The 16477-nt window shown below is 36.7% G+C and overlaps 1 protein-coding gene across 1 annotated transcript in view; it reads left to right on the plus strand.

Annotated features, from left to right (window-relative positions):
• Positions 1 to 15813, plus strand: part of LOC129371674 (ephrin type-B receptor 1-like) — a 97630-nt gene extending 81817 nt beyond the window's left edge. The window contains exons 18-20 of the mRNA XM_055048389.1: positions 6098 to 6294; positions 6388 to 6546; positions 7541 to 15813. Coding sequence (XP_054904364.1) covers positions 6098 to 6294; positions 6388 to 6546; positions 7541 to 7652 — 468 coding nt within the window. The 3' untranslated portion in view covers positions 7653 to 15813. The remainder of the gene's footprint in view (positions 1 to 6097; positions 6295 to 6387; positions 6547 to 7540) is intronic.
• Positions 15814 to 16477: the final 664 nt, after the last annotated feature.

The raw sequence follows: 16477 nt of genomic DNA on the forward strand, positions 1-16477 counted from the left end.
ACATGAAATTTATGCAGTTTGTAAAGGTTTGACGTGTAGAAGCCAAAGATGTAGATATGCAGTCATATTCAATAAATTGGAATATGTTCTGATGAGGTTTGTTGTCAGGTTAAAATTACCGTTTTTTCTTAATTCTCTGTATACTCCTCATACTTCTTTCATTTAGTTCAGAAATGTTCAACTCCAATCTTTGTCACGCTTCACGGTCGCTGCATTGTAATGGAAATGTGATTTTTATAAATGTATTTTCTTAACGCCTCACCCCCCACTCTGAATGCTGAATAATGAACTAAAAGGCAATATCGTAAATTGAGAAAAACTTTTATTAAAAGCATGTTGGCATAGCAACAGTGACACATTGTTTTTCCCTCTCACCTCGCCTCGATATCTCATCGCTCTGCCGGTATTTTCTGGCGTTAACAGCTTTTAATTCATACACATCTTGGCTGAGTGAATAAATAAATATGTAGGAACTTAAGCAGCCACGTCAGATGCAAACGTATTTATTTTAGTATTTAATATTTGCAGATTTTTTTTTTTTGCTGGAAGGTGTGAGGGGTTATGCTTTATTTTTGTTGTAATTAATTAATCAGAATAAATGTGTTAAAGTCTCAACCCTAACATGCAACTTTTTATTCAGCCAATTAGTATTTAATTACTGCAGAGTCAGTGATGCTTCAGCAACTGGCCGCCTCCTGGATAATTCCTGGGAAACGTGTTCAAAGCATTTTGAACAAAACATTTAGCCATGTTTCATCTCGGCTGATGATAGTTATCAAACCGCCGCTCCCAATCAGTTGAAGTTTCCTGTCTATAGAAAAGCTCGTGCAAAAGCCTCAACCTTCTGTGGTTTATTCGTATTTTGCCTGCAAACAGTCTTGTGAAATTACAGAGCTCTTCAAAATAATATATCTGAAACTTTTTTCCCATTTTGTAATGTAACAAACTTTAAAAAATGTTTTGTGGATTTATTTCTTGTGTTAGTCAAACACAATCATTATGAATCTTAAGGATTTTAAAATATGAGTTCTGGACCTTTTTTTATTTTTGCTCCATGCAAAAGGGAGCTTTAAAACTACCAAGAAATGACTTGTTGTTCAGTGTAAAAGGTGGAAACAGCTGGCCAAGAGTCTGGCAGTAACTCCACTGGAGCAGCAGAGATCAGCGAACAGCTAAAAAAACCCTTAAGACAAAAAACCCTCCAGTATTCGCTTCAAGCAAGAGTGAACAACTATTTTAGTCTCTAAATATATAAATTTTAGAAAGACAAGAGTTGCAGCTGAAACTGTAGTGGATGCGTTGACTTAGTGGCTCTGATTTCTACTCCAACCTTTTCAGATTCAAACTTTTTCAAAACTGTGCATTTATTTCCTTTCACTATTATGGATTTTCCTGTTTTTTTTTCTTTAACACAAAACAATCTGAAATATACATAGGGTTCCGATTCTTAACACTTTCAATACATTTGAAAGGAAATCTGTTTAAAGTTGTATTTATTAACATTTCTTTAAGTTTTAAAGGTTTATTTGGACATCAGATGCTTTTTAGATAATTTTGTCTCACTTTCTTGAGTGTGCTTGTTAATCCACTGAACCCAATATCTGAAGGCTCTTTGTTTTTTAAAAGTCTAAGAAACGATATCATTTTGTTGATTTTCATAAACTTTCCCATAGAAATAACAGTGGTCTAGCAAAAGCAAGGCGATGTCCAAAGGGGCATTAGCTAACAACTCCATTTAAAAGTATGTCTGCCAGGTAATGTGCTATGATAAATCTTTACCACGGCACAAAAACAAAACATGAGATTAAGTGTAAACTTTTGTGTTCTACTAAAGAGAAAACTAAAGCCTGAGTTTATGCATCACTTGACTTTCTGTGAAGAGTTTATCTGTAGTAACGTCTTCTAACATTTAAACAGCAGGACAAAATTCTTAAATAAAGTCAACTTCCTGGGATTCCTCTGTCTCTCCTCCAGCTCTAAACTCCTCCCCGCCCTTTCCGTTCTCCTCCTCCCGTTGCTCTTCCTCGGCTTTTCCCCGAGCCGCAGCTTCTCTACAGCCGTAATGAGAGAAATTCAGTGTAATGACAGAGACGGATTTATTATGGAACAGTCTGTGTATAATGATGGGGAAGAGTGTGTGTTTCCAGTACGGCTAACGAGGGTCTGCGGGGGCTTTAACTATGCATGGAGCTGACACCCTGAGCTCACACTTATCACACATTCAGACTCGCTTTCAGCCGAACCACACACCCATACACGCACTCTCACAGGCCGACGTGTAAAGGAACGTGCACACACACACACACGCACCCACGCACACACACACACACACTTGCGTGATTTCAAAGAACACAGAGGAGTGAAATTGTCAGCAGAGCCACTGCAGGTGCAGTGTTCGACATGAATTAATCATGAAAGAGACCTGTGATGTTTTACTACACTTGCTGCTATTTTGATTGGCATGGGTGCTTAGACTGAATTTCTGCATTACAAAACCTGACGTGTGTCAGGGTCAACTGGAGTTCACCTTGGAAGCCGTCAAATCCCCAGCAAGACGATTGTACAAGTGCCGCCTTTTTATAGCTCACAGGTTACATTTAATTTGCAGAAAGTCAGGAAAATAAAACGACACACGTGTTTCCGTCTTGCAATTTTATGGCTAAATGGTTGCAGAAGAGTAAGCACCAGATTTGAAAGGGGGCTGAAGTTGGAAGTGGTTTAGACGTCGGTCACAGGTGTGACCAAAGCAGCTAAACGGGTTACAAGGTCAAACAAAGCACAGGAGTCTCTGAGAAGTCTGTTGTGGGAAAAAAAGCTGACAAGCAAAAGTCTAAAAAGTGGCAGAGGTCACGAACTGAGGTAGAAGAGGAACAAGGCAACAGACTGGAGCACTTTGGCAGGATGACAGGAAGAAAAAAAAAACGATGAAAAAGCAACATCAATAAATAAACAGTAGATTCAGGGAGAAACATGGAAAATGGTTGGAATAGGTGAAAGCAACCTACAGCTGGCAGGAACATCAAAAAAAAGAAGAAAAAATCATAAAACTGTAAATATTTTCATTTTGCAGTGATGCAAGCATTGTTCTGGTGAAGAAAGAACATATTTATCGATCCAAGTCTCATCTGTAAAATATGGATCAGAACCAAGAGGTAGCAGAACTTAGCTCTGTTCAAAACACTTATTAATGTTTTATGGTCAGTCATGAAATAAATCACACTTATTAATATTTTTGGCTAACATTTAAATTACAATTATTCATCTCAATTACTCACAGTTGGGAAACAATAAGTAATTTTGGAAACACTTCATTTATTACACTTGCCATATTTTTCATTTATAGTTTTTTAGCACAGTTTTTTTTTTTTTTACAAGATGACCTCTGTTGACAGTTTAAAGACAGAATGTGTAGATTCTGCTATTAAAGTGTCATAGCATCTGTTATTTCAGTTGTTCTGCTGCACTGGCCACAAAAGCAAAAAGAAAGTCTGAAAAAACGCATATAAAAATTTACAAGTAAGCAATCAACATTCAGTTTATAAGATATGGGACTAATATGGAAGAAATTACTTAAAACTACATTTTACAACTAAACTGAACCAAAAAAAAGTACCACTTAGAAGAATATAATTTATGTCATTATGAGGTTTTAATATGAGGTTATCACAAAACGTTTGACGTAAATAACAAAAATTTGATCCATTATTACTCACTATGTCAATTTTTAAAAAGTTGCCCCACTGATTGTTATCAAATCTGTTTGTTATTACGATAGCCAAATTTCACAAGTTTACAGTTCACTAAATGTATGGGTGGTGTTTGGCTCTAAAAGCTGTCAGTACGCTCATAATTTAACATTTTATTAATCAAACTTTAAACAAAATGCTGGTTTATCCTGAGGCAAAATTTTGCAATTATGTTCATGTTGATTTGTCTTTCATGCAGAAAAGTATGAGCTTTCTGAATAGACGAGACAGATGGAAATAATCGGTGTGTGAGAAAACTGCCAGAAATACGTTATCTGACATCTGTACAGTAATTAACTCATAAAATGGGGTCTTTTCAGTAGACTCAACAAGCATTACATCCATAACTTTAATTGTTTTTGTGAATCACTTAAATCATGTCATGTTCCTGGCATACAGTGATTTCAGATGGTAATTTATACTTTGATATTTTTGATGCGACCAAGCAAAGGTTTTGCTTCGGCAGAAGTTTCTGCTGTTTACAGATAAATATCAGAATAAAATTTGTGACCGCCCAGCTAATTTTTTAACTAAAATATTGTGCTCCGCCCAGGCTGCGCTGATCACCACACCCAGCCTGTTTTTGCCCTCAAGCCGCCATGATGGGATGCCTCATTCATGACTGCAACACGTCTGCTGTTGCTATTTCTCTACTTTTTAATCAGTTTATATGTTAAACTGTGCAAAATGACTTTGAATCGTTTGTAGTCGGTGAACACATCTGTGCAAATTCCTCCAGTTATTTAACTGCCTCCATTTACTTGTTGCACAAAACCCAAGTTGTAAAATTTGTCTCTTTGTTATTTTGCCCTCTGAAATTATTACGCCCCTTTAAATACTGTATTTTGTTTTGGATCTACATGTGGGTGTTTATTTCGTAGTGCAGGCTAAGAGAAGTGATCAGAGGAAAATGACATTCACAAGAGGCAGTTTTTCTCTCCTCTTGAGCTTTCATGACAGCACCATGCTGCTTGTCTCTTTGATCCTCAGAATGACTCTGTGCTGCTCAGTATGTAAGATGAAACATTTAGAACCGAGCTTTTTATAGTTCAGATATTATATAAATGTAGATTTGTATCAAAGCTGAGAGGAGGGAGGGACTGATGGAAGTGGGAGTATCTCCAGGCTCAATCCCATTGCTTGGAAGTTTGATTTTGTTGTAATAGAGTCACTGGATCTAGCATATTTTTTTTCTTTTTTGAGATTTTAGCATAGGAAGAATGGTGGTCCATGTCCTGTGGTGCCATTTTTTAAATAGTTTTATTCGTTACCACTTGGAAAGTAACAGATTAATAGAAACAAATAAAAAGTAACAGCGACTTTATCACTGCAGCAGATTTTTATATGAGAACCACCACAACTCTTATTCAGTTACATAAACATTCGTTGAATATTTGAAAAATATTGAAACAAGTCAATGTTGGATTGTATCTGTTTTGGCAAAGATATTATCTTTCTTCTGTCATTATCTATCTTCTGACTTCTTTATTTCTGTTTCTGTGAAAATCCAGATTATTCATTTGCTCACTTGTGTCATTGCATATTTATCTGACATTTATCAGATGCCTTTTGATGTCAGGTCGTAATGCCTACGTCTGTGTTGTATATTATTGATTTTCGTAAAACGAAGATTGTGGATAATGAGTTTGACAACATTTTCATATGACCAGATATGTGATATGTCACAAAATTACAATGTTGCTGGTTTGGTCTCAGGATAAATGACTGAATTATAACTAACAGTGAGAACCTGAAATTTGCAAATACCTGAGACCTCCATTAAAAATACTTAATTCCACTATTGGGGTTCACAACCAATCAGCAGCAAGAAAAATGAATGGCACTTTTGGGTTTGCTGCTTGCAAAAACCAGCTCTAAAAGGCATTTTTTAGCTTTTCCAGCTGCATTTTTATTTTAATCCATAAATAGACACATTTTCCATGAGAAAATCTGAGTTATGTTCCACAGAAAAATACCCAATTATTGTCGATGTCAATTTATTTATTTATAAAGCACTTTAAAAAGAGATATTAACTATACAGTATTTATGAAACCAAAGATAAAAACATAAAAGAATAAAAACAAGTGATAAGTTAAAACAGACAGCACAAGTAAATCACAACGTCAGGCCTTTTGGAAATGCCAAAGAATAAAAATGAGTTTGACGTGTTCTGGGCTATGTGTTCAAATATTGATCAGTGAACATGCGGCGGTCCACTCTGATGTGACAGGATCAAGAACACAACATTCACCCTTCAAAAAAATGAAACTCTGTGACTTTCATTTGGTTTCTCTTTTGCTCCAGCATTTTTGTGTCAATCCGCCTGCTTCTCCGGTCTGCTGTGTTCCAGGTAATAAACGCCATAGAGCAGGACTTCAGACTGCCGGCTCCCATGGACTGCCCGGTAGTGCTGCACCAGCTGATGCTGGACTGCTGGCAGAAAGACAGAAACGCAAGGCCAAAGTTCTCTGACATCGTCAGCATGTTGGACAAAATGATCCGCAACCCTGCGTCTCTCAAAGCCGGCACCAGCAACATGGCTCCTGGGTGAACAGAGATATTAACACATTTCCATACCCAAACACTCTCTGTTTGTGATACAGTTGAGATTATAATCATCCTTATATCTGCTCCCTGCAGTCCTTCCCATCATCCTTTGTTAGACCGGGGAGCTCCGGATCTGAGCAGGGTGAGCTCGGTGGAGGACTGGCTGGCTGCTCTGAAGATGACTCAGTATAGAGACTCCTTCATCGGATCGGGGTTCACGTCTTTGCCCCTGGTTACACAAATCACAGCTGAGTATGTCTGACCTAACTGTTTTCACTTCTCCTCTATCATTCTCACTGCATGCGCCTTTAAATTGTATAACTAAGTTAAATAGTTGCAATATGCGTCACATTGGAACTTTCCCGCTGCTGATGTCTAAAGGCAATAAGTGATACTGTTGCTTTAAAGAAGACGTCGATGTGAGACTTTCCTCTGGTACGCCTATACTGCACTGATGCCCTCTGAACCTGAAGCATTTTGAATACAGAGAGGAAATTTACCCAAAGGGACTAATTAAATATATCCTAAAATGTACGGGTGTGAAGAAGGCACTGCAGGTATATGAGCCGGTGAACTCTGTTTCACATTTCATGCAGAATGAACAACTTCCTCAGAGGAAAAAAAAACGGACGGGCGACCCGCCTGAACTCACATTTCTTGGGTTTTTAATTTGTTCTCTTTGCATCATAAATTCAGCACTGCATGTATATTTAATTAGGTTTTAAAACTGCTCCTCATGTTACATTTTTATAGGTAATATAAAGCAATGGGTATGACAATAGTTCAGTTACATTAAACTTGAGATCTGATCCAAGACATTATTTAAAAATCACTCTTAATAGTATATATATTGTATATTATAATATACAACCACATCTAATGGCATGCTGATACAAAAATAGTAATTTTATGTGTATTTCTTTTGTGTGTAGGGTTTGAGCTGCACAAAATGAACAAATTATGCAATGGCAATAATAATGGTAAATATTAGAGGTGTACTGATAGGAAAATTCATGCACAATGACGGTATGGCAGAATTTTGATTCTGACAATACAATGATAATATATTTGTGGTAAATAATGCAGCACTTTGTAGGAGTGTGTAATGCAGGTTTGCTTAGTTTAAGTGTTTACTTTTGCAAAGCCTCCCATCAGTGTGCTGCTGTTTTCCCCTCCAGTACCAGCAGGAATTACATCATACCAGCATCTGTGGTTGTTTATCATATTTGTTTCTTTGTTTTCACAGAGACCTGGAGAGGATTGGAGTGTCTCTTGCAGGACACCAGAGAAAAATACTGACCAGCGTTCAGTCCATGAGGCACCACACTGATGACCAGTCCCCCACTGAATCTGTGTAGCCATGGGTGAAGAAACACTTTGATATATTTGACCATTCTTGAGTCTGTGAGTGAACAGACTTCTTTCTCACCAGTTTACTTATTCTGAAGATCTGTTATGTCCCTTCACAGTCATTAAAAACCCATTTTAAAGACTCCATTAATGATCTTGCAATCAATGGAGATGTTTCTTATGGTATTTAGACTCTGAAGTTGGAATCCCCCCCTCTGGAAATTTTCTGTACAGGTTTTATTTGTTGAACAGACTGAAAACAGCAATGAGCAACACTGTGGAAAAAGAAAATGACTGTTTGTCCTGATGGTTATCTCCTGAAAGGAAAGACGAAAAACCCCAAGTTCTGCTTGAAGGATAACTTTGACTTCAACCTTTTCGCTCCACAAGCCATTTTCATCAAACTCAATCGCTTAAGGAAGACAGGGTGTGTTCTTTTTTTTTTTTTTTTTTGAGGATGAATCAAACTAAGACTGTACTGTAAAAAGAAACTAGCTGAGGAGCCTTTTGTGTGAATGGACAAACTGGACCAAAAGCCTGCTAGAAAATGTTTCTGGATGCAAGAGCAACAGCAGGCCTTCTTGTTTCCAGCATGTTGTGTTGTGAGTATTTATTTCATTGTGTTTGTGAAAACTACAACCATTTGAATCCGGACTGTTTAAATGGGACCTTTTTGAATCGATCTTCACATTGAAGAGTTAGTAAATATTGTTATTTGGGAATTTCTTCCCTTGTTGTTCATTTACCCTTTGCTGTTTTGCAACGTTACTGGAGTATTTGTGATCTTTTAGTGATTTACTTTCCATTTTATTCATCACTAGTGTAAACTCTAAAGTGCTGTTGACTGGAGACAACAAACATTTCTCAGTGCTCAGACAGATGGCCCACATAAAACACACAATTTACACTTTTAATGGATGTTTTTGGGTTGAATCGACGTCCTGAGAGGAAAGGAAAATATGACGGAACGCCTGGATGACAACATATATAAATGCACATCTCAATCTATTGAGGAAGAGTTTTTAGTTGATCCATTTTAAGAATGACTTGAACATGTGATATACTTGCATTAAACACAAAGTAATCTGATATTTTGTTATGTAAATTTTAATGATTGTGGCCAACAGCAAACAAAGCCTAAGACATAGTTTCTCATAAAATTACAATATCATACAAAACTGACTTTCAGAACAGAAATGCTGTCCTGATGAAATGTGGTGATTGTAGCACAGTGGACATGAAGACTAAAGCAGGTTTTGACAGAATGAACCGGTACTAATGTGACCTGGAAAATGAAGTTAGCAGCTCTGTAAAGCTCATCAGCGGAGGTAAACATGGTGTTTCCTGCTTGATGTTGAGCCGACTTAATAAAATGCTGGACCAACACCAGTCGCCAACATGGCTCCCGAATCATCACTGACTGCACCAGGATAAACACTTTTTGTGCCTCTCCAAAAAAAACTTTGTCACCCAAACTAATTAAATACAAAAATCACTTTCATCTGAAAATTCGACAACATGCTGTAAATCTTCAAATTCTTATATGGCCTCAAGCTTGTAAATCTGTTTTTAGCACATTTTTTTCCTTCCACTCAACTTTCCTTTTCATTTTTACACTGGGATACAACAGGACCTTTTTATGCCTACCATTGTGGAAGATGTGACTTTCATACAAAATATAGGATTTATATAAATTTAATGGCCAAACCATATTCTTTCTGAGTGAAAATCTTTTTATTTTATTTTATTTTTTTACAGATTTTACAGAATTTACATTTTCAGATTAACGGAATACTGGATTTACAGTTATTGGTCATAATTGTTAAACTTAACTGAAGATGCTGAAGCGTATCACTGCGTGAAATGAATAGTTAATAGATGATCTATCACATTTTGAATTAAGGCATTGACATCGATTTGTTTATAATATTCTAATTCATTGGTATGCGCCTGCAGAAGCTCAAGCATTGATTTCCCACCTACAAAGTAAATCAATTACCTGCTATATGCTGAGGTGTGGCGGAAGAAAGCAGCTTAAGAGACTGACTGTGTGGAGTGAGACAATAACAGCTATCCACAATATCCCAGAGGAGGTATTGTGTTCCCATGTCCGGGTGTTTTGGCTGCAGATCCTAAATCTGAACGCCAGTCGAGTGTTAATTCAGGGGCTGAACCAACTAGAAATCAGCCGTTCATCTTCTGTCCATGACAAATCTCAGTTCAGTCTAAAGTGTATGGCTGGCATCCAGATGGCATTCTTCCTCCTGCAGCAGGCAATCTGGCTACACTTCCTGCATCCTTTCTGTCCATTTAAATGCTGTTGGACGTGTCTCTGTTATCAGAGTTTGTTCCACATTGACGCCTCTGATTAAAACCGTTGGAGAAGTTTGTAGATTAAATAGGGTCAAGCCACCTATTTGTGTTCTGATCTGCGGACAGCAACCTTTTTAACACCCTCAACATTGATTTGTTACAGTGAAGATTATGGAGAAATTCTTTGCGCCAGCCGGCACATTTGCTGATTGTTTGTCCCATTTCAGTCGTTAATGAGATGTTTGATTCTCCTGTGAACGAGGCCTGATCTTATTGTGGAGAAGAAGTGCTTTTATCTCAGCATGGAGCGGATTACCAGCTGTGAAACAACTGCAGTCTCCAACCCAAACCTCCGGCATCTCAAGGATTACCCTTCAGTTGCTCTGATTGGGAATTTTACTCGTCATCGGCTGAGAGACCCGATTCGCAGCGACAGGAAGTGACACTGTTTGCTTTCACTAGTACAAACTCTGCCTGTGTTTGTCTCTCGGCACTGCTCCCTGTTGCTCCGGTCTCTTTGTTTCTGAACATTGTGACATTGAAATGTCAGAACCTCCGAAAATGTTCAGTTTCCACTTTTCTTTTTTTTTTTTTTCTCACTCAAACTCTGTCCTCACGGCGCAACCGCAATTGCGTTTGTTGCCTGGCAACGGCAGCTTATTGAACATTTTATCAGGAAGTATTGAGATCAACTGGGAGCACGTCAGCGGTTCAGAGGAATAATTTGTTGTAAATAGATGCCTCTGGAAAAACAGGTTCAGCGATAGCTATGGGGTTTAATAAAGAATGAGACAAGCAGTGTGCCTAAAAGCTCATACTGAATGCTGCCTAAAAATGTCAAGCACAAGAAATGAAAGCTGTGGAAATCGGAACCATAAAACATGCGTTTCTAGGCACTTTGAAACCATTTCTTACGTCATTTTCATCTCCCTTTTAGATATGTGCTTTACAGGAAATCTGACTGGTTAGCATGTCAATGTGAACTAACATAAGTTCATGTGTTAAGTCCGACTGTGACGATTTAGTGCCCTCCAAGTTACAGATGAATAAAGTAAAGATAAATTCAGATTTTGATTGTAGGAGCTAAAAATATCATCCGGAGAAATGTTAGGAAACCCAACCTTTATTTTAAGAATAGTTATTAAGTTGGAAAAAGTCTGAAATTTAGATTAAAGTTACTCAGCACGGGCATACCAAAACAAATAAATCAATCATTTTCATTTATCTGTGTCTACAAACATTTTATTAGTAATATAAGATTTCCTGTCAGTCACTTCATCAAGAGCAGACATGAGTTGATCTAAATAAATCAGAAAATATTCACAACAAAACGTCTCCTGTCAAAATAATGCTAGCATCATTCTCCAATATGCTTTTCTATCCTACCATCACAGAAACCTTTACATTTAACAGTTGCACTATCAAGTGCAAAAACAAAATATATATGCAGAGGATTGTTTTCAGAATGTCTGTTGCATATTTTAGCATGTTTCAGAGTGAGATTATGATGCTGCCATATAGGAGAAGTGTATTTCAAGGGTTTGCAACATAGAGGTAAAACGTAACACTTGTGGAAGGTGCTGGACCTAAACTGGGGTATTTTATTCAGAGATGGATCAACTACTGCAGAGCTGTCTTGTTCCTGAGTCGTTCTTAAAAGATAAATCCATAAACACTGATGTCGGTGATTAGTTTGGATGTTTGTATGCAAACAAGACTTAAAGCACACAGAGCTGAAACCCTCTGTAATTATAACTGAATGTCTGGGTACCTGCTGTGTCTACGCAAGGCTGAAATACACATTTGAGAAGTGTTTCCATATTTCCACTAAAAGAAAATATTGTGAGGTTATTTTTGTCTTATTTAAAAAAAAAATGTCTAAAAATGAATCTGCTGTAAATCATTTGATAGTTTTCTCATAGAGCAATGAAGAAATTACAAGAACAGCCCAGTTTATGCATCAAAAAATTGATATTTAGAAGGTCAGATTCCAACCAAGTGCATGGAGTGTTTATTACCAGGGACTGATAAGTAAATATTTACCTAAAATCCCAGGATGCATTGAGCTGGATGACGGCTGCAACGACAAGTCAACAAAATATTTGAAGGTTGTTTTTAAACACCATTAAAAATTATAACTTCACATTAGTCATACCAAGGTGCTATTTTATTTGTCTTGGACTGTTGAGATCTGGATCATTAAGTCTGAGTTTAGTTTTTCTTTTGGCCTCTTAACCTTCATACATACTGCAGTTTTCTTAAGCAGTAAATAAATTCAATGCTTAAAACTTAACTTTGTTTTTGACATTCAAAGGCTTGGACTTTTGTTTGGATTCATCCTTCAGACCTCAGTCAGTCTTTGTCCGAAGCAAAGGGATTTCCAGCTGTATTTGCACCTACAGGCAGGTTGTTGGTGTGACAAATAAGAAATGTAGCTTTCTAAATGCTAACATTTTATAAGAAGCAGTAAAGTGATGTAGTCACATTGACTGTTTCAGGCTTTTCACTGTGGAAAGAAATGACCTAAATTGATTCAGAAATGCCTTAAAGTGTACGACCACTGACAGCCGACTTCACACTGTTCACAACTCATTTCTGCTTCAGACAGACAGAAAAAAAAACATCTAGTGGTATCATTAAAACTCACTAAATAGTGGAATAGTAGAATTGTGTTGAACAGTGTCGGAGACAATAAGGAATTAAACGTGAATATGTTTAGAAATGCAAATTTCCTTCTGTTTATTCATTCATTTTTCAAGGACTTAAGTCCTAAACTGACATAAGTGATTCTGAAAAGAAGACTCTGTTTTTTTTACTTTTATTTTTTTTTAATATTTGGCTGTTTTTATTTTTTTGGAGTGTTTTTTTGTTTGTTATGTGTGATGTGGTTTTTACCCTTATAGGCTTCCTGGAGCACCTGTTTCTCTTTCGGAAGAGTAGAAACAGTAATAACTTACCAAAACTCCTTAATTGCACCAGAGAAACATGCTGCATTTTTGCATTTTTTTTTAAAAGAACAAACAGGGCACAAGATGGGCTTAACATGTTGACACAGTTGCTACGTAGCTCATAAGAGTCTCAAACCATTTACTAAAAAACACAGAATAATATCTAAACAGTTTGCCAAAACTTCATTTGAAGTCATTGTCTTGTTAAGAAAGATTTCTTGTTCATATTTCTGCTCACTTTTTTGCCAATTAGATAAGTTGAACGTTCCTCCTAATAGAATCAAAAGACAGTTGTTTCATTCCGTCACTTGGCAAGCATTTTTTAAATTGTAAACCGATTTCCAAACACTTTCAAGCACCGACTTCCCAGATGGCGCCTTGTAAAAAAACATCTGCTGCATCACGTCAGTTCAGCATTACAAAGCTGTACGTTTGACTCAACTGCTGCTGCATGCCACACTTTGCATATAAGATCAGCTGGAGAAGAATATTAAAGACAAAACACACGAGCAACGTTTTGAGACGATAAACTCTTTGGCCAGTACTTTGTGGACGCTACTCTTGGTAAACGTAGAGTTTGCATGATGAACTACTTCTGAGTATAATAGTGGCGTAATAAATGATTTTCATAGTGACTGCTTTGAGTATGCGCAGGCAATTGGATGCTTTAATTTCCCAGCAGTGCTCCCTCCCGTTGCTGTTTCATTGCTGTGCTTTGTGGCGTGTTACTGCCACCTGGAATAACGCTGAAGCATTGGCAGGAATGTAAATCACACCACTCATGTGTGTTTGTGTTTGTAGGGGGAGAAAAAATGAGAAATGTCTCATAAAATGTGCAGAGACGTGAATTCAGAGCGCATCTATTGTTTTAAGATGAAAGCAAAAGATGAGATTCCCTGCTTGTGATATAGGATGTAATTATGTAACAGCTCTGCGGCTATGGAGCTTTTGCTGAACTTGCTACTCTGTAAGTATGAGCAGGAACTAAGCAGTTATTGTGGATATTTCTTGCAGGACCACAACTCCTTTCCTTTGTAAAATGTCAACATTTTATGCAACTGCAATTCATCCTTGTATGCCGGTATTATTGTCAGCGGAGACCATGAGGAAAAATGTTTCTCAGTTCCTTTCTGAATGGCAGCTGCAGACAAAAAGCCTTCCCTGAATGATTCAGATGGACTGACAGCTAAACCTGACATTTACTGCAGATATTTTAGTTAAAACCCCAAAAGAAAAAACAAACAAACAAAAAACAAAATAACAAAACAAAACAACAGTCTGCTCTAAATACTTATGGATGGATTTAACTTTTTATTTCAAGTATTTAGCTTATTAGTCTGTTCTGGCTGTTGTTTTAGCTACTTAAGTGAGATTAGAACTGAAAGAAGGTTAGATATGTAAGGATAAAGTATTGGAAAAAGGGAATAGAAGAGACAAGGATGAGGAAAGTTTGAAAGAGGTGGGAGGGAAGGAGAAGAGAGTGTCAAAGCCCAAGTTGTTTGAATAAAAATGAGGCTGGGTGTGGAGAGATTTCTCTTTCTTTTTTTTTTGTCTTTCTGTCGGTCCTTTCCCATCCACCTTCTTCTCCTAATGCCCACAGTCTCTCTGAATCTCTGCTTCCAGACCACATCTCCACAGCCTGCTTTGAACACTTTGAAGGAAAAGAAGTCATTCTATTTTAGATGGAGTCTTCTATAAAGAAGAAGAAAAAACTTCTCTAAAAGAAAAAAAAAATACATTTTGAACTCAGATCTCCTGAGCTACACTGGCACATATCTTTTTTTTTTTTTTTGTCAGAAATCCCTGCAGTATTTCGGTTTTGTTTTTGATTTTAAGTGTTTGTCAAAACTGAAAGAAAAAAAAAATCTCAACCTGCTTTTCCTCCTTGCGCATTTCCTGTCTAAGTTCATCAGAATAAACTTATTCAGGCACAGCATGAACAAAAATGTTAATTTTACAGATTTTAAGACTTTATACTCACCAAAAGAAAGTATTTTTTCTCTGAGTTTTGACTGTAGGGTTTTTTTTTTACAGAGTTTAAAAAAGAAAATAAAATTTGATTTATACATCTCTCAAAAGGGCATTTTGTCCTCATGAGGTTTTAACATGTTCTTTTAGTGTTTCTATCGCTTAAAACAAATTAGCATGCCTATTCATCCAATAAATATAAAAGATTATAACTAATTAGTACTTCATGGCACAATCTCAATGTGATAAAATAATATCTAAGTTTTAGTACAGCTTCACAAAGACACAAGCACGACTGTAGAGCATTAATCACACGGAAATATTCTAAAACTGCAAAACACTGGAATAATAAATATTGGTATGAAGTATGTTTTCTAAACGGTGAACACAATAATACATTTTACAAAATATTGAATTATTTTGCTGTTTAGTTAAATTCAAACTGTCTTCTTATACACATTTACATTTTTCTTCTATTACTAAATTTTCTCATGCTGATGTACTTTTGTTCTACCTGCTTGCCATACTTGTCTGTAATGTACAATTTCTCTTAAAAAAAAAAGAAAAAATGGTTAATAACTAATTGTAATTTGCCTTTCTATGTTTACCTACAGTTACTGTTCTACTTGTTGACGGCTCGTCTATTGAGCTCTAATGTATTATAACTCTGTAATATAATGGGAGTATGCGCACACGTGCATTTTTGTGTCCGTGTGGCTGTAATATACCGTGTGGGTGTGCTGTTGTTCAGTGTACAGTGACATGTTTGTACATTGTGCATTTGTAGCTGTGGACTTTTTGACTCTTACATTTACAAAGAACTGATTGTCAATAAAGAGGACAAACTGGACTGTTTTGGGTTTACAAACATATAAACTGCTGAGGATGAGATTAAGGCAAGAAACATCAATAAAGCCTTCCAGATCTTAGTAACTTTGAATTGATCTTAACCGTATTCGTTATTCAGAAAAGCACAAGGCTTTTTGCATTAATTTTTCACAAAATAGACACAGTCACCCTTATGTCACCTTCTGATTCATCTGCATCCTGTAGTAAATGTTTTAGTTACTTTATTTTTAGTTTTCCAATGGTATTTGAAACACATGTATCAGCCATAGGCCTCAATAATTAGTCTTTGCAGGATAAGTGGGGAGGAAATTATTTCATAATTTTCACATTTCTTTAAATCTAAAAATCTGTAGCGTATTATGCTTTCAGCATTTTCCTGCAGTTTCTTTTGGGGTTTGTTTCTCAGCTTTTCACATAATGTTTCTTTTTTTGCCAATTCTTTTTGACAAAATAGCTTCAGCTCAGTCAGATTGGATGGATATAAAAGCATCATTTTTTAAAGTATTGCCAAAAATGTTTTTTGTGGCATTGAGCGGCATCTTATAATGCCGCTAACAGCCTCCATCACAGTTGGGATGGTGTCATTCACACTTCTTTTTTTTTTCCAATTTATTACAGTCAAGCATTTTCTTTTTAGTTTCATCAGACACAGCTCCATTACCTTGTGAGCATTTGCAAACTGTTTTATGGCATTGTATATTTTCCTTTCAGAATGACTTCTTCCTCTCTGCGTGACATTCCTATGACAGCGGATT

The sequence above is a fragment of the Poeciliopsis prolifica genome, unplaced genomic scaffold (genome assembly GCF_027474105.1).
Source record: "Poeciliopsis prolifica strain line A6 unplaced genomic scaffold, Auburn_PproV2 SCAFFOLD002, whole genome shotgun sequence".
Taxonomy (NCBI): domain Eukaryota; kingdom Metazoa; phylum Chordata; class Actinopteri; order Cyprinodontiformes; family Poeciliidae; genus Poeciliopsis; species Poeciliopsis prolifica.